At 43.0% G+C, this 23,561-nt stretch overlaps 1 protein-coding gene across 6 annotated transcripts in view; it reads left to right on the plus strand.

The window, feature by feature from the left end:
• Window positions 1-23,561, plus strand: part of LOC6043387 (otoferlin) — a 75,625-nt gene that overhangs the window by 48,485 nt on the left and 3,579 nt on the right. For 5 of the 6 annotated variants that reach the window (XM_038248069.1, XM_038248056.1, XM_038267117.1 and 2 more), the window contains 12 exons: window positions 9,506-9,564; window positions 9,842-10,028; window positions 11,920-11,987; window positions 12,713-13,446; window positions 13,516-13,699; window positions 13,761-13,823; window positions 14,040-14,124; window positions 19,442-19,598; window positions 19,656-19,842; window positions 19,905-20,277; window positions 20,329-23,230; window positions 23,291-23,537. In XM_038248069.1, the coding sequence (XP_038103997.1) occupies window positions 9,506-9,564; window positions 9,842-10,028; window positions 11,920-11,987; window positions 12,713-13,446; window positions 13,516-13,699; window positions 13,761-13,823; window positions 14,040-14,124; window positions 19,442-19,598; window positions 19,656-19,842; window positions 19,905-20,277; window positions 20,329-23,230; window positions 23,291-23,537 (5,246 nt within the window). Of the gene's footprint in view, window positions 1-9,505; window positions 9,565-9,841; window positions 10,029-11,919; window positions 11,988-12,712; window positions 13,447-13,515; window positions 13,700-13,760; window positions 13,824-14,039; window positions 14,125-17,340; window positions 17,426-19,441; window positions 19,599-19,655; window positions 19,843-19,904; window positions 20,278-20,328; window positions 23,231-23,290; window positions 23,538-23,561 lie in introns of all 6 variants that reach the window. The other variant, XM_038248076.1, reaches the window with a different exon arrangement.

The following is a 23,561-nucleotide window of genomic DNA, read 5'->3' on the forward strand; positions in this document are numbered from 1 at the left end:
TCAAAATTCCGCCCAACCGGACTTGTTGGCAGAAGAAAGAAAGCGTGCCTCCGGCACTCTTCCAGGAAACTGCCCCTATTATTAGCCTTTTGGCTGCCCCCTTGTTCCGGATCGCCATAACCGCGCCTTTTGGTCATTGTTCCCATTGTGTTGACGGGTGCACACGACGAAAAATAACCACTCAAGTGAGGGTAAAAACCGTAAATCACTCCAACAAGCGGGAGGCATTCCACCTGATTATGACACACAGCTAGTCGGAAGAAGGAAGGATGAGGGAGTTTCGTATAGTTGATGGTCATCGAGTGCCGCCCCATAATGTGGTTTCCGATTACCGTGTAACGACCGGCCGATGAAAGTTCAATAATGATTAGGTTATCGGCCTCTCCGGTGGTGGTGATGGCGATATAATTGACTGTTTGCTCACGATTATATTATCGGCACTTTTGTGTGTGTTAGTGTTCCGTAAATGTTTGGTAAGTGGTCAAAAAAGTTGGAAATAACTCTTTTGAGTATTTTGAGCTGATCGTGTAAACAAAGATATCTGGCTGCACAAAAAAAATCATTTTGAATATTCTTATTTTTGGAACTTAGAAAATATTTAATTTTTGAAACGTAGAACTATGAAATTTTTGTTTTTTTTTTTAATATTGAATTATTGAATTTCTGAATTGGATTCTAAGATTATGCTTGCTTATAACGATAAAACTTTTTTTTTGTGTACAATCACCCTTTGTACCACCGCTAAGTATTTGAAAAATATTTTCAAATCGATTTTAAAAATTTACTCCCGGCCTTTCTTAACAAAAAACCCGCTCGTTCCAAGGGGACCATAGTTGATCCATCTAAAAAATGTTGTCTTGTAAATTTATTTTTCTGCATTGAAATTTAAAAAAAAATTAAAAAAACAATCAGAAATTGTTTTAAATTGTGTTTCTTACCAATGTACATAAAAAATTACATTAGGCTTTAGGACCCTATTATTGAATCAAACCTATTAAAAAAATGATCGATTTTTCAAATAAATTAATTTCTTGAGTAATTGATTTTTATAATTTTATTTTTGAATGTTAAATTTTTAGTTTTTTTTTATCCTTTCGTTAGGCCGTTGCAAATATTTTTAATTTTATATTGCCTTCCCTTCAAAGTCGGTCTGAATAATCTGGGAACAAAAAACAAAAAACTTCAAAATTTTAATGAAATTTAAAGTTTAATCAACCGAAAACCAGTTAAAATGCATTTTCCTGCGTTTATAATTATATTTAGCATGTTTGAACTCCTTTGAAGACATTTTAAATTTTCATGAAATACCAATGTACAGTCTCACGGAATGTTTTTTTTTTTTGAGAAAAAAATCCGTCGATACATTGATATTTTAAAAATTAAAGATTGGAAAGCAACTGCACGCGTGTATGATGCATTTTAAAACACTTTTTTCATCCAAATGTAGAAACCTAGGCATGTAATTTTAAATTTTATATTTTTTTAATCACTCCCCCTCGACTTTGGTCAGAGCCGCGGGGCATAAACCTCAAAAAATATTTGCAATGGCCTTATTTAAATTCATTAATTTATTTTTCTTGAATTCTTGAAATTTATTTTTTAAATTTTTTGTCGGTCTTTATTTTTAACAATTTTTAATATTTGACTTCTTTTATGTTTTTAATTTTTGTTTTTTTTTATATTAAAGTTTGTTTATATAAAAAAATATTTTTGAAATTCTGTGCAACTTTTTTGAATATTTATTTTTGTTGCTTGTTAATATTGAAGAATTATTTATAATTTTGAAATATTTTTATTTAAATTTCTTTATTTTTGTTTTTTTATTTACTATTGTTCTCAATTTTCCATCCCCACAGTTTTTATTAAATGGTTTAACAAAATTTACATTTGTTGCTGTTTTGGGTCCAAAATTTCAAAATCACAAAAAAATAGACAATTTTTGTTGTACCTTTAAAAAACTTCAGATTTGTTTTATTTCATTCTGATCATAAAACAAAATCCGTAATTTTTTGGCATTTCAAGATTCTGCGTGTTTGATTCGGCCTTATGAGTCTATTCTGAATTTTAATATTATTCGAAAACGAATTATTTGATCTTTCATCAAAACAAGCACCGCGGAAAGAAACGTCAAACCCTGGGTGCTGGATAGTGGTTTGCAACGGTCTCAATTTTGAACTGTCAAAGTGGAACCAATTTACTGTTCGCCAAAAGTTGAGAGTATTGTTATCGATCATTAAACATTGTTTTTTTGTTTGCTAGAATCAAAAAAATGTGTCTTTTGGAACCTGGAGTTGAAGTCAAAAAATCTTAAGAAAGTTGAAGGCGAGATCGTCATTTTTTATAATTATGATGAATGGAAGTTGTTTATGGAGTCGATGTGGTTGTATTCATCCAGTCTTTATCGTTTGATTCTATTGGAAATCTACTCACTAAAAATCTTTTCTGTTTGTTAAATCAGTTTCGCTAGAACTAGCTATGTTTTTTCGCTGGACCAGGAAGAGCTGCAGGATTCCAAAATCAGCCAGGGAATTTATCTGCGACAAAAAGAAAAACCTCTTCTAACCAATCGAAACATGAAAACCCACACAATTTTCCAGCAAAAAATGTCAAAACTAGACAAAAAAACACATACTACCCGATTATAAAACAGCTCATTTACCAGTGAGAAAAAAGTCATGCTTGTGCTTGAACAGCCTGCTAATTTGTAGATGTTAACAAAGTGGGATCATTCGAAAATCACGTTGCGCATTCTCTCTATTCATCACCTGCAGGTCAATCCTCACGACAAACGCCACTTTCCGTTTCTGTTCCTTTTCAGCTGCGAAATCTGTTCTTGACCCTTTCCTTAACCGATTGGAGTATTGCGTACTGGCCTTTAGTTGTGTTGCCAATTTTGCTTAAAAATGAAGATTTTTCATTTTATTATTTTATTTTTAGGTTTAAAATAAATGGAAATGGAAAAAGATTTCAAGCTTTTTTCATACATGCCTAGCAATTGAAAAATCACATTGTGCCTAAACGTTTGCACATCAATGCTTCTGTTATAAAAATTACAAATATCTTAGGATTTACAAAATTGTTATTTGTCCTAAAGATAAACGGCTTTTTCTGCTTTGATAAAGAAATGAAAAGTTAACATTTTTGAAAAAAAAAGGTAATTTCCTAGGTAATTCAGGATTGTAAATCTTCAGTTTTTTTTTAATCGTCCAATAATTTTTTGTTTGCTTTTTGGGTGTTTTTGAATGCTTTCAAGGCGGTTTTAAAAACACTTAAAAAGCAAAAATAAACAAAAAAAAAAATGTTTTTTGGAATACTCCAGAAATAATTTCAATGAAAATGTTTTTTTTGCAACCTTCTTTTTTGGGGGAAATTAAAGAAAAATACTATTCAAAAAATATATTGCTAACAAATTTAATTTCACATCCAAAAATATATGTTGTCGACTTTTTTTATAATTGATTTTTAAAAAAATGGCAACACTGTCAAATGAATTTGGAACGTCTTGGGGTCATTCATAAACCACGTGGACTCTGTATTGATTTTTATCCATTGAATTAAATTATCTTCCGTTTTCGTTAACTTTTTCAGCAAGTTCTTAAAAACAAATGCCAGATTTAAGTAATTTTTACTCAGTATGAATCTCAAACTGCGTAAAATTCATACTATTTTGAATATTTTTGAAATCAAACCAAGTCTGAGTGGAATTTACTTAAGGTTGTCATTTGGGTTAAACTGGTTAAACTTGAGCACAACAAGTTTTTGCCAAATTTGAGTGAATTTAGGTTAGAGTGCATAGAACAAAATACACATTTTTTTATGATCAAGCCTACCCTATTTGGTAGAGTGCATTGATTTTCGAAAGAACTCATATTTAAAAGATTTTTTTTGATGATCGCGTTTACTTTGGAAAACACATGTCGCCTATAATTACTAAATTTTGACGAAAAACGGACCTTTCTTAGAATTTATTTCTGACTAATTTGTATTTAAGAATTTGGAATATCAATATTTATATTACATGGAACTCACTCAGTTCTGACAATTATGTAAACATTTTATATCTGAGTTGAAATATTGAAACAAGTTGATTTTTGTTTATGCTAGAAATTCAAGATTGTCAAGATAAAATTTTCTTGTGACCAATGTTCTTCCCAACGTCATTTCCGGGTCCATCCCTTTGGTCATACACCCCTCCCGAACCGGATCCAGCTTTGAAGTCCCCGTCTTCTTCTTAGCCCAGGTCACGACACGACATTCTGGGAAACGTACGAAATTGCCATTACAAAGTTTCGTCGCGCTGTCCCATTCCCCGAATCCAAGAGCCCCACCGAGGTGAAAAGTGGAAAATAAGGGGAAATTGAATTTGATATAAAATCACGTACTTTGAAATAAAATGAAAGGAACAACCCCGCCACACGGTGGTTGAGGTTTGAAATTAAAGCCACTAACAAGCAATCCGTTTTTCGTTTGGGTCATGCAAAAATGCAATCAAGGAAAACCGTGTTGGCAGTTTAACTGGCGAAGAGAGATGAAAAATGGGGGGACAAGTTTTTTTTTTTGCTGGCTGAAGCTGGAGGACGTGCTCAAGTGATTGTGGCGCCCATTTTCGCTCCAAAGAAAGAAGGGTCTCTTTGTTGACACACCTTTTTTTTGCTGCAAGCCGTTGTTGGGGCAGGATATGAATCACCTCCCAGCTTGGTCTAATGGTCAATTTGTGTGCTGCTCCTGTTGCAGCAAACAGTGCATGCCTTTGTGCAAATAGTGACGATTGGAATAAATTTCGGGTGATATTAAATTACATTCCATCGGCTGCGTAATGTGATTGATGTTACACGCTAAACGGGGGGAAAAAAATAAAACACGAATTACAGATTAGATTTAATTAGTTGCTACCCCCGGAGCGATTTCGCGAAATCTAGCAGACTAATTAGTCGAGCGGCAAAATTAATTCGGCCCGGGGCGGCACGCTCCGTCCTAATTGAAACCCAATTTCAGTTAATCGTTATCAATTTACCTCCCAGCAGGGCCGACGGAAGCAATTTCCATAAATTAAGATTGCAACTGGGCGGATGTGAGGGAAATCTGGCAGCACTGCTCAAATCTCGGTTAAAATAATTATAATTTGATTGTCTAGGAAACTGGCAACACTGGATGCGAAATGTCAACATAATACGATAATGGTCATATGTATAAACAATAAAATAGCTCCAATAAACCATGTTAAACAACACGCAAAAGTTTACGATCCTCCGCCCCTCATTAATCTCACTACAGATGTTGTGAAATATGAAACTACACTGACCCAAGCTCAACGCAAATTACCGCCATTACGGCGTGGAGACAGCTAGTCCCAAACTATGGAAAAAGCCATAAGCTCATTAATCACTTTCGCCACCTTTCACCTGCATAATTACTCGAATGAGATTTATCGCATGTCAAACTTTTTCTTTTTTTGTTGTTGTTGTTGCTGTCCCACCTGTACTGATAAGTTTCTACGTTCATTCATCGCACATAACGCGCGATTTGCGTCACAACTGGTGGCACTATCTCTGCGTTGGAGAGTTGAAGCTGGCAACCCTGGCTGACAGGACCGTATTTATATAAATGTTAGTACGAGGTAATTAGGTGAGCGATATCTAGATTGTAGTTTGTCACGTGGTTTGCGGTTTGGTATTGTACCAAATTTTTGTGAAAAAAAAAGTTACATTTTGACTAAACTGGCAACACTGAAGATAAAATTGAAAAGTCACGTTAAACGTCTAAAATTAAGTCTTTTTTTATTGTAATGTTGAATTTGTTTCAAAAAATGATTTCAAAAAATATGTTTGACCAGTTTTTCGTTTTTTTTTCTCAAAAATACTAGTTTTCAAAAATTTACTACAAAACCAGATTTTGAGATTACTAAATGCCTCTATTTGTTTTGAGAAAACCATGAATAAATTCAAAACTTAAAAATGCGTAAAAGGTTTTCACTGCAAATAAGCATGATTTAACTCATAAAACGAGTAAAACTTTTCAGAGTGCATTGATGAATACAAACAGCTGTCACATTTGGTTGGTCGAGCTAGCTAATGGTACGTTCGTTTGAACAGCCAGTGCGGCACTGAGTGCCACACTCGTCGGTGCCAGTTTTGGTTCAAACGAACATTCTTTTTCAGTGTGCAAGGAACTCGCATGAAACTGAAAAAAATATCGAGTGCGGCACTAGAGTTTCAGTTTCAAGATGGCGGCGAAACTCGTGCGGAACTAGCGCAAGTTTCTTCAAAGAAACACATAGCTCTGAGTGCGGCACTCAGTGTGGAACTATTAATCAAACAAACGTACCATAAATTTAACAAATACAATCGTGACACTTACAAAGATTCTGATGACAACAAACTTTCTGTCAGCTTTGAAAGTGTTAGTTAATTTTACTATGAAAGCCTAATTTTTAGAGTCAACTTTAGGTAAAAAGTGTATTATTTTTAAAGTGTAATCCTACAACTATGTCTATGTTACCATAACGATGAGAAAATGCCATTTCAAGGTACAGAAAAATTGTATGGAGACTTGTATCGAAAATAGAATGACAAAAAAGGTTCCTGTGACAGTGGGAGTTCATGGGCAAAATTTCATCCAAATAAAGACAAAGAAAATTTAGGTTCGTGAGAAAAATGAGAAAATTATACTTAAATCAAGCAAAACAATGTAAATGGGCCAATGTCGAAGTGTAATTAAAGAGTTCAGTTGATGTTTACATTAGAAACGAGCAGGATAGACTCTTTGTTTACACTTCGGGAATGGTCCATTTTCATTGTTTTGCTTAAAGTCTTTTTCGCAAAATTATCTTTTAAAATAATTTCTTTAGCGTATAAGGCTTTCTAGTCTAAAATTTACCAATACATTCAAAGTATGTTTACATGGCAGCTGGACATTTGTTTGCATCAGATTTGCTATCTCTTTCTAGCAAAAGTTTTTTGTCAGGCCACTTCTAGCTGGTTTGTTTTGACTTACCGCCCGATATGTCAGCCAACATACTTCGCAGGGCTGTGACAGCTCCTCGAGCTCGATCATTGTTTGCATCAGGACACTGTGACGAGAAGTTCGTCATTTTTGGGTTAAAATTATATTTTTTTCACTGGGCCCAGAAAACCTAATATTCAAATAAACAATGAACAGTGGTCCAGATTGGTAAATTAGGTGGAAAATGGATTTTCCAAAAAACTCAGAATAAAACGTTCAGGAGCTTTGATCTTCAGAAGAGTTGTTGCAAATGGAAAGAGATTTGGCTTGGTTTAAAGTTAGGGTGGTTCTCGATAAGGGTGTTTTAAAAAATCTATCTTTCCAGGAATATCGGAGATTTTTTTTATCAAAGATTTGATAAAAATAATAAAAATAAAAAAAGAGTTTTTTAAAACATCATAATCGGGATCTACCCTTATTTTCAACCAAGCCTGCTTGTAAAGTTGCTTCTTCCTATAAGGCTTTTAGGCCCAGTGAAAAAAATATGTAATTTAACCCAAAAATGACAAACTTCTCATCACAGTGTCCTGATGCAAACAATACTCGAGCTCGAGCTGTCACAGTCCTGCTAAATATTTTGGCTGACATATCAGGCATAAGAGATAGTAAATTTCTAACCAGGTAAGCTCCAAAACATCACAATTTTCAAGAAAATCGATTTTCCACATAATTTTGCGATTTGGATTACTGTGTAATGGTTTCGAGCATAATCACTTCTTACTTGTTGATCTAATTTGTTTAATTTTATAGAAATTTACAGAAAACATTTAATTAGAGAATTCTTGTTCACATGTTCAACTTTTCTTTTTTGCTCATTCAAAAAAGAAAAAGTGGGGAAAAGTGGGGGTAAAAACTTCACCTCTTGTTAAAGCGCTTTACCCGCTTTTGCATATTTAAGTACCCATTTTGCTTCTCGCTGCTACCTACTTGAGCGATTTTAAATGAACTTCACTCCCTCGGAGCATGCACGCTACGTGAATATTCATTAAAATCAAGTTGGTTGGAAATTGGTGGGAATACTCACTCAATTATTGTGTTTGAGTTATTTTTTCAATTTGACCAGATAAACAACAAATGTTGACTCCAAAAATTCAAATTATCAAAATAAATAAGCCTGTTCCCACCTTTTTCCAACAACCTTGATCATAAACCACGCAGTTTATGGCAAACGTCCAATGGTATCGTGGCCGTGCCCGCCCTCCTTCTTTTAAAGCACTTATCCCGAAGGACTCTCGGCCACTTATTCTATGTAGAGCGGCAAACGCCATAATATTCAGGCGCGCACGGATGTGCCTTTCAATAAGCTGTCATAGTAAAAGTCAGAGAAAAAAAAGGCTCCGCCGTGTTGGGTTAGAACGTGTTTTCCTCCTTACATTGGCCGCAATTTGGAGCTGCAGTCGTGTCCGGTTGAGATGTCTGGAAAGTTTTTGCAGTACCCCCGAGTAAGTTGGCATCGTAAAATGTTATTGGTTTGTGTGAGGAAGAATTCTGAAGCTGGCGATGAACACAACTCACGATTCATGAATGTTGAAGCGTTACGCTTTCAAATAAACAGTTGAGCATCGATTTGTCCAACTTGGGTTCATCCGATCAATCTTCAAATTATACCAATTCACTTGATTTACTTTCCCACACTCAGCGAACCATTTTTCGAAGGAATCGTTTTCCCATCAAGAAAGCTCCGCCTTCCCCGTTGGGCGTCGTATGAGGGGGGCAAACTTTTCCATGAATTATTAATAACACCAATATTTGGTTTGGCTCGCTCTCAAGCAGGCGTAGCAAATCTTGTGGCGACAAGAGCCGCCCACAAAGCAGGCCATGACACGTGTTGGGGCCACCTTTGATTTCAATCAGATTACAACCCGGAAACCAGCGACCGCCCGCGCACGACCACACGCTTCCGGTGACATTGAATAAGTGCCTTTTGGTCTTCGTCTTTGAAATGGTTCCATTTGTCGGTTGGTCGGGCGCGCGCCTGACCCTTCTCAAATGAAACCAATTTTGAGGAGGAGGTCGTGGCAGGAAAAACGTAACGCCATCCGTGGCAAGCTTGCATGGGGCGGCCTGTAGAACAGAGTCCGACAGGTGTCTGTTCTTTTTCGGTCCGATTGATCAATTGGGTAAATGGCTACATGATGGAGATGGTGTTTTTTTTCTAATTTTATTTGGTCGGGGGTGGGAATCTGGGACATCTGTCAGGGAAATCGAACGAGGCGTTAGGATATTTTAAGAGCATTATTGAGGTTATGAAGGTCATGGTCAACTTTGTTAAATGTTTTGTCGATTACTTCAAAATAACAAAAAAAACTTTTGCAATAGTTATCCCACATTGAAATCTGGCGACCTTACTGCTGGGCGGACGAATTTTTTTTGACAGCTGTGCGTTACAAAGCGTTATTAAAGCGGGATCCGTTTTTTGTGTAAAAATTTCCATTACTGTGAGCAATTGTAGTAAAGTATGATGACTTAGATTATCTCAATTTGATTTTTCTCCCTTTTCCAGGCGTTGCACACACTACCACCGAACTTAACTGCAGCACAGAGTTCGTCGATGTCAATCAGGTAGTTTTATTTTTAATGATTTCTCGATTCGCTAAATCGCATGAAATTTCGTTGCTCCCAATCATCAAAATCAACATTCATAACTTGACCTTCCCTTTTTTGCTTCCACTACAAACAAGTCTCTCTCCAGTAGTTGCCCCCGAGCCAATTTGTCACGACCAAGTTGTGCCAAATTCAATTTCGGAAACTTTCTGCCTACTTTCGGGCGCTTGTTGTTTCACAGCGCCCCACCCTTGCGTGAAAAGTTCCCTCTAATTTCCCGACGTTTGTTTCCCAGAGCTTCATCTGGCCGCTGGCCAGGCCCGGCGACGAGGACGAAACGGTGATCGTGGAGCTGCGCCAGCAGACGACCAAGATTCTGCTCAAAACCGGCATCGGCGGGACGGCGTCGACGAGGGGCGCGAGCCGCGGCACCATCACCAGCAGCACCAAGATCATCGGCCGGTACGTGATGCTGATGCAAGGTGAGTGTGTGTGTGTGGTAGTAGGCGTTGATTAAGTTATTCGGGTTTTGGTGGGTTCGATTGGGTCGAAAAAGGGGTGCGTTCAATGTCGATTTTCGAACCGTTCAAAGAGGTCTACACGCAAATTCAGATAACGTTGATTCGGGTAAAAGTCAACTATTGAAGAAATCTGAAGAGTTTCCTTTGAGTGTGTACAACGCCTTCACCTTTCAAAGTCAAAACTTTGAAAAAGGGTCGCCGAAACAGTAAGTTTATAATCGAGGGTTCGGTTCGGCCCAAATGTCAAACTGTAATTAAGATCTGAACGTGTCGAGTGACACACGTGCTACTAGGATATCATGACGGATTGTTTGCTCGGAAGGTCGGCCCGAAACAAGGTATCACCCAACTTCATTTTGCTTTGTGGCCAGTTCCGAGAAGAGAACTCAAGAATGCAAATTGTTGTGTTGCGAACCAATTTGTCCCGGGAAAGTGGTGCCAGCTTTTCGCAAAGGCTACTGTTTGCGAAGGTTTGGGTCAGAATCTTGTACGTCCCTACGTAACGAATTGACATTCCCAGTAACCGTGCCACTTAAATGAGATTAAAACTTCTTCTCGAGCAACAACCGCCTGAAAGAACCCATCTAGTTAGCGCTGAAGAGCGCAGTATAAATGCACCTAACCTCATTTGGGTAAAAAGGCCAACCCAACCGCACTAACTTGCACCCTTCATTATGCCACTTATCCCGCACCGCTCATTTTTCTCGGGCTCCTCCCGCGGGAAATCGTTCCTGTTTACCAGCTTCCGGCATCGCCCTCTTCTGGAATGCGACTTAATTAAATGGTAATTGAAGATTAATTATGCAACTCGCTCTGTCTGTTACACCGGCGTCGGCAGAATAATGATGATGATCCTGCTTCTGGCCTACTTTGTATGTATGACCCACCGGCCTACTGCGGTTGATTGGCTGTACACTGGCTTCGTTCGTTTTGTGGGTTCTACCCACTGACTTCTAGTTGTTAATTTCCGCCCGGAACAGGAGTCAAGGTTCAACCCAAGGGATAATCCACCGGATGAACCCACATTAGTGGGTAAATCCTCTATGTTCGACTTCAATTGAAAAAACACCCTTTTTGTTCCGTATTTTACGGTGCAACAAGGCAATCCCAAAAATGTTGAATCCCCTTTCACCTACCAATCCCGTAAGCCAGCCGGGGGATCACACCTGGACTTAAGCCGGTAAAAATCAACAACTTTTCCGGAGGCTTATCATGCACCCACCCCAGTTGTACCCACCACGTGTTTTTGTGTGTACTCTTCTACCAGGCGAATCGTGTGTTTTTCCATCAGATGGAAAAACTCCTCGCGGCGGAAAAATATGTATTTGAAGGAATCCGGCGAAAATTGTGAACAATGGGCGTAACAACAACAAAACAACTCCGGGAATGATAAGCAGCAGCGTGCCACGATTCACTCGATAATGTCAGAGACAGACGCGATTGTTGTTTGTGTTGGGAAATTATTCAGCGTGCACATTTCAAAGGAAGCGTGTAAACAAGGAAGGATGGGCCTACGTTGATAATAGAGCTATCTAAGCCCGATCTCACACACACTAGCGCACCATTTGATTTACTGGCTGGTACAAAATTTAACCTCACTTTTTTTCGTGTACGTACACGCAATACATGCGCACGTAGATAACTCTATTCCGCGAAAATTTTATTGTTCTTCGTGTAGCGTAAACAGCGTAACGAATTTTGGCAGCATATTTTTTTTCAGTGCAAAACTGGCAAACCCTGCCGTTGTCATCTGTCAAAATGCCGTTAACGGTGCAATTTGATTGAGTCGCAAATGGTATACCATTGATTTGCTAATAAATCAAGCTTTTTCCCCCATCGCTCCAATCAACAGGTCTGCTCAAAGAGAACCGACTCCACATCCAGGACCGTCTGGTGGATCTGTCCAACAAGCCAATTGACGTAAGTACCCGCAGGGATGCCATTTTTCGTCGCAATTTCGCAACAGTAATACCCGCGGTAACATTACAATTTCGCGCACTACACGACCGATTACGACCCCATAAATTCGATTTTTGTTACAGAACAAACGGGCGCGTTGAGGTCGTAAAATACGTCATGCGTGCCCCCAGAACGCACCCATGCCGCGCTTCGCGCGGTCAATTCACACGTGTACAGGAGAAAAAACGGATCGTAACGCCACACTAACACATAAAAACCGAACGCCATTAATAGAATTTACATTTATTACCGTCAAACGATACGGGGTCGTGTACTCGCGGTGGCCGTAAAGTTTTATGGAACCTGTGGTTCCGTGGAATCCACACCGTTTTGTGCCACGTGGCTTTAGGGCGCGAAAGCAAAAGCTCTTCAATTTACACGGCAGTAGTAGGCGGCGGTTTCCCACCAGGATCGCAGGTGGCCGTGCCGTGTCCTCGATGATATATGGACGGGGAATTGGCTTGGCCCCGTCCCGACGCCGCCGCCGTCGGGGGCAATCCTTATTACGAGGGCTTTAGGGGAAATTTAGTGGCGAGTTAATTCTTTTGGAATGACTTTTTTGGAAGTCGAACGAAGTTGTTTTGTTGGCAACGCTGTTTGACAGTTGTAACGCGGCGTAACGCTGAACTGTCAAATTTGCTTTCCAAGGGGTAGGACACTGATTTTTTTTTTCTTTTTTCGGGCAGGCCTTTGTCAGCTTCGACGTGAGCTACCAGAGTCCGGACGACGAGTCGGGCAACTTTGAGTCGTCCCACGTGGTCAAGAGTTTGCACCAGCAGTCGTCCAGCATCGACGATGACCAGCAGATGCTGCTGGACATCGAGCAGAACATTGCCAACCTGGAGAAGAGTCTGCACCAGGATCGGGGGCCCACCGGAGGTGAGCGGAGTTCCTTCTCCGGAGGAGGAGGAGACCGCGGCGGAGGAGGAGGAGGAAGTAGTAGTAAGCCAAACATCTTGAAGAGGGTCATGAGTTCCGGTTCGACGTCACTGCACGAAAAGAGCCAATCGGCGGCCAAGCAAGACCGGGCTTCCTCGGATAACGAATCGTCCTCCAAGCCGGCCAAGTCGATCGCGGACAAGAAGGTAACGCTTCGGACGGTGCGGAACTTCATCAAGCTCGGCCGGTCCCGGCATCCGTCGAGGGAAAGTCGGGGGGACAGTAGCACCGAAGACGAGGGCCGGTCGTTGATCGGCACGGACTCGGAAGACGCCTTAGGAGGTCCCGACCGCGTGGGACATCACAGCAGCAACCAGCCCAGTCATCCGCACACGTCGGCAAATCCGTCGACGGTGACCAGTCCCAGTACGGCCGGCGCCGGGCCGGGTCCGGGCTACGAAAATCTGTCCCAAACCGGCAGCATCCACTCAAACGGATCGAGCGATGGCGAGGAGAACACCAACAACGAAAAGCTGAAAAAGTAAGTGGCTGTCAAAGTACACGGTTCTAGAAAGTACGCAAATTTGGGTAAAAACAAATTTTTACGCAGGATCAAACACCTGGCCAAATGCAACGATCACCTCAAGTCGCAGGACTTCCAAGTGTGCGTGACGGTCATCGAGGCGCGCCAGCTGCCCGGCCTCAACATGGACCCGGTCGTGTGCATCCAAGTAGGCGACCAGAAGAAGTACACCAGCGTGAAGGAGAGCACCAACTGTCCGTACTACAACGAGGTGCGTTTAGTGAGTGGTCTTTTTTATTTACTTAAAGAATTAATTTTTATTTTTTGTTTAGTATTTTGTGTTTGACTTTCACATGCCTCCGGTGATGCTGTTCGACAAAATTATTACGTTATCTGTAAGTACACTTTTCATTACACGTTAAAATACTATCAAATCTCATAAATAATCAAGAAAAATGCAACTTTTTGACTAACGACTAAAAATATTGGTAACCTGTGTGACCTAACCTAGAATAACTTCGGCACGTTAACCGCATGACCCCAGTTTTGCACCCAACCCAATTTTTAGTGACCAACTAATCGCCCTAAAACTGGCCCAATTTCCCACACAGGTGATACACTCACGCAAATTTATGCGGTCCGGCACGGTGGTCGGTTCGTTCAAGATCGACCTAAAAACGGTGTACGACGCTCCGGGTATTGATCAACTTTTAAACCCCATTTCTAACCCTCAAAACTAGCCGTTCGCTGTGTTTCATGTGTGTGTGAATGTTTTGCACCGTGGCGGCACACGTTTGGCCCTTTGCGAACGTCAGCTTCGGTTTGACAGCTGGGTGGGAAAGCCAAACAGTGTTGCCAGTGTGCCTGATAAAGTTTGATGTACCCTGCATCCCTCTTCCTTTTTTCTGGCTGGATTTTTATTAAAATATATTAACCAGATTGTTTAAAATTTAAACTTGCTTTTTCCACAATTATACTTACAAAATAACCATTTTATATTTTTTTGTAAATAATCAATATTTGGAAGATTTTTAGATATATTTAGGATATAACTTAGTAATGACTCAAATTGTTCTCTAAATATGACAAAACACGACACAAACCTAACTCAAAACATGGTCGAACACGAATTCTGCGGACAAATGCCTTCCATTTTCGAAATATGCCACATCCTGCAGCAAGCTCCGGCCAAAAAGGTTCCATCAGCTCCATCCTAAATATTTGATATTCTTGGTCAAGGCTGGATTTTTCCTCTCGTTTTGTCTGCCCTTTTCCCCTCAATCATCCAGAAAAAAAATCGTAAATATGTTCTACTTTCATATTTTGGACTCCCGGTTCACTCCCTCCCTCTTCGTTTGTGTACTCACGTGCCGTACAAACAAATATCAGTCCTACGGTTGTTTAGGCATGCCGGAAATTCTTTCCGGTGACCACAGCCTGGTTCGATTCCTGGGCTCGGTTGATTCTAAATATTTGCATTTTTCGAGATTAAATTTTGTTTTCCCTGCAAAATTGAGGGGAAATATTTGGGTAAGGAAATTTATCTCGTTCTCAGAAGAGTGATGCTCTGGGATTTGCTGCCGTTGAATTTAATTAAATGACTGTCGACACTGAAAAGTGAAATAAAAATATATGTTTTTTGAGAAATTATCGGAAAACCAGTCTTGCCAGTATGAAATTGATAAATCATTTTTTTCCGAGCATACACAATTCTGCTTGCCTCCAAGCATTCTCGAGAGCATAATTTTGCGAAACCGTGCATCCTTCGAATTCCCATGGCACAATCTAGATCGTAAATTTACGATCCTACCTTGAAAAGGGAAACATGGCCGGAAACACTAAGCCACTGACCGCAATTATTTCCGGGATTGGCCTCCCGGGATGGTACATTTTGGTACAATGAAATTGAATCTACCTGTTTGTCCTGATGCGGTCTCTTTTATGGTCAAAGTCAAAAAAATAATAATTTTCCGCTCTGACCCCATTATAGTACTCACTGAAACTGACAGAGTCCCTTCGGGAAAATATAATTTGATTTCTGAGTTCGCCCACACGATGAACGAAAATCAGGTGAAATCAGACAAAAAATATTCAAGTTGGCAACACTGTCCGCTGACAGTTCTCGCCATAACGGCAATCGTGCTTTAAATAATAATTTGAAAAACCAACGTCCACCTTCCATCGTAATAAAATGCATAGTTTGCTACGAAATCCATAAAACCCGCAAACTTCGGTCCCACCTGATTGAAATTCATAACCAAGGGAGAGCACTGACTGAGAAAAATCCCTCCCGAGTGCTTTTTCTTTCGGATTTAATTGCCTCCCCCTTCGCACCAAGGAAGGAGAACGGCTTTTGACAGTCTGCCAACGTGTGTGTGTCTGCTGCCGTTTTTTTGTGCACTCAATTCTGGGTTGATTTTCCCTTACTTTATACGAAGGTCAAAAGTGCCATAAAAATGGCGATCCACCCCGGGAAAGTGGCTGGCATCCTCCTTGTCATCTGTTTTTCATTAGGTGGTGGTGTGACAGGAAGGGAAGTGGTAAAAGGAGCGTTTTTTTAGGAAAAGCAGAACCTTTCATATTCCTGAAAGACACAACAGACGGTGTTTTTGTTACGTTTCAGTGAAAAGAAGCGGCTGTCTGGCCTCTCGGTTTGGAGTGCAATCTGTCAAATTGACGTTGACTTGACAAATCTACACACTCATTTCAAATTATTCAGTTTTAGTTAAAATCGAACCTTCTGCGAAATGAATAATTATGAGAAATTTTCTCAAATTTGACATTCGCCCGTTCTGACGAAAATTGAGTAATTTTCAATTTCAAAACAGTGCTGCCAGCTTCGAACGCTCGATTGTCTGTGAGTCGTGAGGAAGCGCGCTAATGGGGCACGGTTTTCTTTGCGGGGTCCGTGCTAATTAGATTTACAGCTGTGCGTGTGAAATTGCATTAATTTCTTACTTTTTCTTCCGAGAAACACACTGCAGGCGAGCTGGACCTGGCTCCGGATAGAGAGAAAAGGGGCGAAGGACGATAAAAAGGATGTTTTACAGTTGAGTTTTGTTCTGGATGTGGGAGTTGCTTGCAGTTGTTGTTTATTGAGAGACTGTCGAGAAGGAAAAACAGATGCAAAAATAATATTTAGCTAAATTTGTAGAGAAAACAGTTGCAGCAACTGTGTTGCCAGTTGCCTGGAGAACTTTGTTGATCATTTATGTTGCGTGTCAGTTTTGTTTCACGTCAAGTGAAAGTTCAGAATTTAAGTAAGAAGGATTGAAGATTGGAGTGGTAGAACATCCATAAACCATTTTCCAGTCCAATAGAGCGATAAACACCTCCTGAAACTATCCGACATGGTTATGAATAATGTATTTCCCCCTAAAGTTGCTTCCTTCCCCATAAACGTGCACTACCGGCATTGACTTTGAAATTTCGTTCCAACCCGAATGACGCTTGCTACGATCTACACACTGAACTGAACGAAGCCGAATAATCATAAAATTCAATCAAATTGATGAATGTTTCAATATTCATTGCTCGTGCGGGGCTCGTTTGCTCAAAATGTGTTCATGTTGCATATCTCATTGTTTCTATCTCTTTTTTTCTTCTTTTTGTATTCTCTTCTTTGTCTTTTCTGCTCTTTTTCCCCTTAAATGTTTCTAATCTTATGGTCCGGTCATGCCGTAACTACTGCTCATATGGATGTGCCTCTATCTCTGTGTGTGTTTGTGTATGTGTGCGTGCGTGTGTGTCTTCACCACCATCACCATCACTCGTCATTGGTAATTCATGCAATGTTCCGCTGGACGGAAAATGGATCTTCACACGCTTTCCATGAAATCCTGGCACGTGAAACACGACGCGTCACCAACACACATTTACACACACGCAATACCAACACAAACACGCTTCAAGGTTTTACAAAATCGAGGCGTCTTTCAAACGAACAAGCTCGTCGGATCTTTCAAGCTGGATGTGGCCACGTTGTGGCACCAGAAAGGTAAGAATTTACCCCGAGGGAGTCGACAAATGACACAGAACGAGCCTCCCGTCAGTAGGCTTTGATTTTGCTTGATTAGTATGTTTTCCAATTAGCGTGCACCAGTCGTTTAACGAGTCCGTTTGACAGCGGAGCTGTCAAGTTTACACGTTCAAAGCAAACAACCACATTTCATGTTCGCAATAAAATCCAATCCCTTCCCATTAAAAAAAAACAAAGTCAAAACCCCGTCACAACATTCGCCGTTCCCCGTCGTTGGCGATGTTGTCAACCGAAAAGAAGGTTCAACGCTCCGCGAAGGCACATTTGACGGGCGGCCTAACGGCGCGATGCCCTCCCAGCAGACGCCATTACTGTCTGCCGTAAAACAGGCAACAAAATTTCTCCGCCATGAACCCATGAACCGTCACGATGATTGCTGATTCCGATAATCTGTTGCGCGATACTCGCCAAATGTGTGAACACAGTATGCCGCAAGGGCGGGGGAAGTGACAGCTCCCGTTGGGGTACTGCCAGGACTCGCCTACTTTGCCACCGATAGCACGTAGCGCCAAGGTGGTGGTGTTAACAAACACACACGTGTTGAGGTAAGGTAAGGTTATTTTCGGAGGCAAACAACAAATTGTTGCTTTTGGCTTCTGACAGGGGAAGGGGGGGGGGGGGGAACAGTCAACAGTTTAGCATTTTTACAGCGTACTAAAGGCTTACGGAAAATCTGCTACTAATTCAGCGAGTTTGTTTGCGCCTTTGGGTGTTATCCACTCAAGCTTACCTGTTGCCGTTTTAGCGTGTATTTGACAGTTGCGTGCACATTTTGGCATCTCTGCAACACTGTGTCAATATGACATGTAAACAATTTCGACGACGCAGCTGCCAAGAAATGCACTAAATTGTCTTCATGACATGGGCAACAAAGTGTGCCATGCTTCGAATAACTAATGTGGTTTTCAGCGCCCGTACCGTCAGCTGCAGTAGCTATTTTTCTTCATTTTAATAAACTTTCGCACATTGTTGCTGGCAACAGTAGTGCCGTGAGCAATTTTCATTTTCCCATCAATTTTTCACTTTCCTTCCTCAGTTGCGTCGACTTGGTACTTGTTGCGTCCCTTCGATAATGTGTTCGCTACGTATTTGCTAAATTGAGTCTTTAGGAGCTGGTTTGTGAAAGGGACAAATTTCGCAACATTAAATTTAATTTTTCTCTAGTGGAATTATGCGTATAATCCCTTTTGAAATGTGACGCTAGGATTAAGCCACAACAGTGTTGACAACTGCTGGTAAACCGCCACCGACCGCTGCGGGCGATAAAGCAGATTGTTTCGTTAATGTCCTGTTGCCTCTAGGGGAGAACTGGCGATTTCATCAATTTTGTATTTAATTTAACAGACTAAACACTTTCTTTAACTCAGCAACTTTGTTTAATCGTGCAGTTTGACATTTGCCAACATTTGCATCCCACAGCGAAATTTGTCGAACTGAGCGCATCGGGCGGACTTGAAGCAAATTTGTCGGTCTGTGACGGCGTTTGAACGCACTCGTTTTGGCGTTGTCCACTGTCCGTTTCTCTCTCCTAGATTCCTAGGTGACAAGTGGACCCACCGCAGACAGGAGGAGGATAGGGACATTAGAGCGCATTTATTGCTTCTTTGCGTCCGGTCTATGCAGGAAGCTGAACTCACTGCGGCCAGGATGAAAGAGGAAGGAAGTTCTGAAGAGCTTGTATATGACGATAATAAAACTAACGACACTCATTTATCTAAACTACCACCGCTTCCTCACTCACCACCATCGTCATGGGCGGGTTTGATGATTGTGTCCGTCCTGCGTGAACCTCCCGATGTCGTGTGTTGTTGTGGCGGCATGGGATTCCGGCGCGAACCGGAAGTAGTTAATAGTTTTGTTTGCACTTTTTTGTCCTCACTCGCATTCAAAATGGCACGATCTCGATGTTTTGTAGCGATATTTGTGTAGAACTTTACTTTTTTGATCAGGAATAACCCACAAGTTTTTTGTCAGACCACCAGTTTTACCACAAGTGGGCACTCCTGACGGATCCGGATGATCTGATATCCGGTCCGAAGGGTTACCTAAAGTGCGACGTCGGAATCATCGGCAAAGGCGACACGGTCAAAGTTCCTCCCAAGTCTGAGAAGGATCCGGATGATATTGAAGCGTGAGTTTGGTGAATCTAACCTCAAACAGTTCTAATTTATAAGAATTTTTTGAACAGGAACCTGCTTCTACCGGATGGAGTTCCGATCGAACGGCAACGAGCCAAGTTCATCGTGAAGATCTACCGTGCCGACGGGTTACCGCGGATGAACTCTTCGCTGATGGCGAACGTCAAGCGGGCGTTCACCGGCGAAGCCAAGGATTTGGTCAACCCGTATGTGCAGGTGTCTTTCGCTGGTCTAACGGTAAGCAGGACCCTTCATTTCCAACAAGATCGAAATTGAACCAAATATCTCAAAAAACCTAGGGTAAAACCACCGTCAAGAAGGCGTCCTACAACCCGACCTGGAACGAGCAGCTGGTGTTCACGGAGATGTTCCCGCCGCTGTGCCAGCGGATCAAGATTCAGCTCCGGGACGCGGACCCGATGAAGCCGGCCATCATCGGGACGCACTACATCGACCTAAAGCAGATCTCCAACGACGGCGAGAAGGGCTTCCTGCCGACGTACGGGCCGTCATTTGTGCATCTGTACGGCTCGACGCGAGACTACAACCTGCTCGATCAGAACTCGAATCTGAACACGGGGCTGGGTGAAGGGGTTAGCTACCGGGCGCGACTGCTGGTGGCGATCCGGACGGAGATCACCGACAACGTGGAGCTGTTCACCGATAAGAATGGTAAGGTTCGGTGATCGCTTGCGAGTTATTTCTAATCCGTCTCTTTTCCAGTTGAACTGGAAACCACACTCCCAATCTCGGAGTCATCGTACTGCAAGAACGATGACTTCTTCCTGTTCGGAACCGTATTAGAAGCCTCCATGATCGACAAGAAGGTGTGCGAGCGGCCGGTCTACTTCGAACTCAGCGTCGGCAATGCGGGAAACTCGCTGGACGGACACAACGAAAGCGCCACCAACTTGAGCGACGAAGACGAGCTGGAGTCGGTGGACACGACCGCGTACAGTAGCACGACGAGTGCGGCGAAGCCGATCTCGCACGACAAGAACCACTACTTCCTGCCGTACTGGGACAACAAACCGTGCATGGACGTGCGGTGTTCGTTTCCGGATTTGCGCCGGCGGATGTACAACAGCAACATGATCGCGAAGATCACCGAGCGGATGGAGATCGGACTGGCGGAGACGAATTTGCTGATCGAGGACGAGGATCCGACGTCGGAGGTAAAGTTACGGGCGGTGCTGGAAGAGATTGCGACCAGCTGTAACAGGTATGTAACGATCACGAAGGGAGCGCTGGTGGGTCCGGGCACCGGGAAGACCAAGCTGGACAAGGAACGGATGAAGCTATGCCAGCGAGAGGTGGAATCGATCGGGAACATGTCCCGAAATCTGCGTGCCCTCGTTACCAAGAGTTCGATGAAGGAACGCTACAAGACGGCCCAGACGTACTTGACCAAGTTGCGGTTCCTGATCGATGATCCGCAGCACTCGCTTCCGGACGTGTTCATCTGGATGATCGCCAATGGGAAGCGGGTAGCGTACCACAGGATCAGTGCCAGGGACCTGATCTACTCGACAACGGAGGAGGAAACGGGTGTGTTCTGTTCGAAGGTTCAGACCGTCTTCCTGAAACTGCCCGGAAAGCAGGCGGAAGGTCCAGCGGGTTGGCAGGTGCGTGCCAAGTTGCACATCTACCTCTGGCTGGGAGTGCTGAAGCACAAAAAGTCGTTCTACGCCGGACTACCGAGGGGGTACGAGATGTCGTACGAACTGAAGAACGCGGACAAGAGTAACGTTCCGGCACCGTCGGATGTACGGTACGTCGACAAGCACATCTTCCAGATGCGAGCTCACGTGTACCAGGCACGATCGCTGATCGGTTCGGATGCGTCGGGCTTGAGTGATCCTTACGCAACGGTGTACATAACGGAATTGTCGAGGACCACGCAGGTGATCGAAGAAACCCTTAGTCCCACCTGGGACGAACTTCTGTTGTTCGATGAGATTGTGATTTACGGTGCGAAGGACGAGATCAAACGGGATCCTCCCACGATTGTGATAGACATCTACGACCAGGACAAGGTTGGAAAGTCAGAGTTTATAGGAAGGGCGCTGGCAAAGCCGAGGATCAAGCTGAAAGATAACCACTATACGAACCCGGTGCTGGAGTGGTTCGAGATCACCCGAGGGCTGGACAATGCAGGAGAACTGCTGGCAGCGTTCGAAATGCTGGAACTGGGATCGGACGACATCCCACGGTTGACGGATCCAAAGTACATTGCGACCGAATTCCGTGGGGAAAAGGCCATCGCTTCGACGATGACGATACTTCCGGTACCGCGCGAAGTTCGGCCTAACCTGGCAAGGTTCCGCATCGAAGTTCTGTTCTGGGGTTTGCGGGATCTTAAGCGCGTACACTTTATGACCGTGGACAAGCCACGCATTGACGTTGAGTGTTCGGGCAAGATCCTAAACTCTAGCATCATTCAGAACGCGAAGAAGAATCCCAACTTTGCCAACATGCTGAAGTTCTTCGACCTTGAGCTTCCACTGGAGGAACGGTACGCGCCTCCGATCACGATTCGTGCCGTAGATTGTCGATCTTTTGGACGGTACACCCTCGTTGGAACCCACCAAATCACGTCCATCCACAAGTACATGCATCGAGCACCTCCAAAGGACGACCCTAGAAGGGTGAACCAAAACGGACAGATCATCCTGTCCAAGCACTCGGACATGATCGGGAACAACACGACGCTGCCGCACGATTCTTCGCTGATGAAGTCCATCTCCGGTGACAACCTAACCCTGTACGGAGCTGCGTGTGTCAGCAAGGTGGCCAAAGGTAAGAAGACAAAGAAGAAACTCGAACACGAAGACACGTTCGACGCCGAGGACGACGACGAATCGAGCAAAGATTGGTGGACCAAGTACTTCCTGTCGTACGAGAAGTTGATCGAAGCTTCGAAGCATACGACGACGTCACGTGCTCTGGAGAACCACGTAGCGACCACGACCGAGGGTGGCAAGAAGCTGGGCGTAAAGACGTCCAAGTTCGTCTCCAAGCTGAGTCCCAAGACGACGCCGAAGAAGATCGCTAGTCCGAACACTGCAACCTGCCATATCTACCCGACGGAACTGGAAACCTTGCCGGAGTACAACAACTTCAAAGAGTGGCTGCTGTCGTTCCCGCTGTATCGTGGCAAGAAGACTGGTGACAGTACAGAGGACGAAAACCGAATCGTGGGCTTCTTCAAGGGTGCCATCAAGGTGTACAAGCTTCCGATCGAGAAGGGTATGGAACCGGCCTTCGCTCCAACGCTGCCGCTGAACGACCCGATCCACGTGCTCGTGCGGGTTTACGTCATCAAGGGTACCGATCTGCACCCGATGGATTTGAACGGCAAGGCCGATCCGTACGTGGTGCTGCAGCTGGGCAGCAAGCGCATCTCGGACAAGGAGAACTACGTGAGCAAGCAGCTGAATCCGGTGTTTGGCAAGTGCTTCGAGATCGAGGCCACCTTCCCGCAGGACTCGATGTTGACGGTGCAGATTTTCGACTGGGATCTGGTTGGTTCGGACGATCTGATTGGCGAAACGAAGATCGACCTGGAGAACCGGTTCTACAGCAAGCACCGAGCGATGTGCGGAATCGCCAGTCGGTATGAAGAGTGAGTATCGCGGGAATGGTTGAAACAATGTTTGTGACTTCAATTCGATTGTTCTTCCAGTTCCGGCTACAACCAGTGGCGCGATCCGATGAAGCCGACCCAGATACTGACGAAGATGTGCAAGGAGAACAAGCTGGAACCACCGCAGTACCTGCAGGATCGTGTCGTGATCGGTCGGTACTGCTTCGCCTTCACCAACGAGGAGATCCAGGCGTGGAACGGCCCGACGACGTGCAAGTTCCGGGATGAACACCTGGCGCTGGCTGTTCTACACCGATGGGAGGAGGTACCGAGGGTTGGATGCAAGGTAGGCAAAATTTTAAAGACATTG

The sequence above is a fragment of the Culex quinquefasciatus genome, chromosome 1, assembly GCF_015732765.1.
Source record: "Culex quinquefasciatus strain JHB chromosome 1, VPISU_Cqui_1.0_pri_paternal, whole genome shotgun sequence".
NCBI classification, from domain to species: Eukaryota; Metazoa; Arthropoda; class Insecta; order Diptera; family Culicidae; genus Culex; species Culex quinquefasciatus.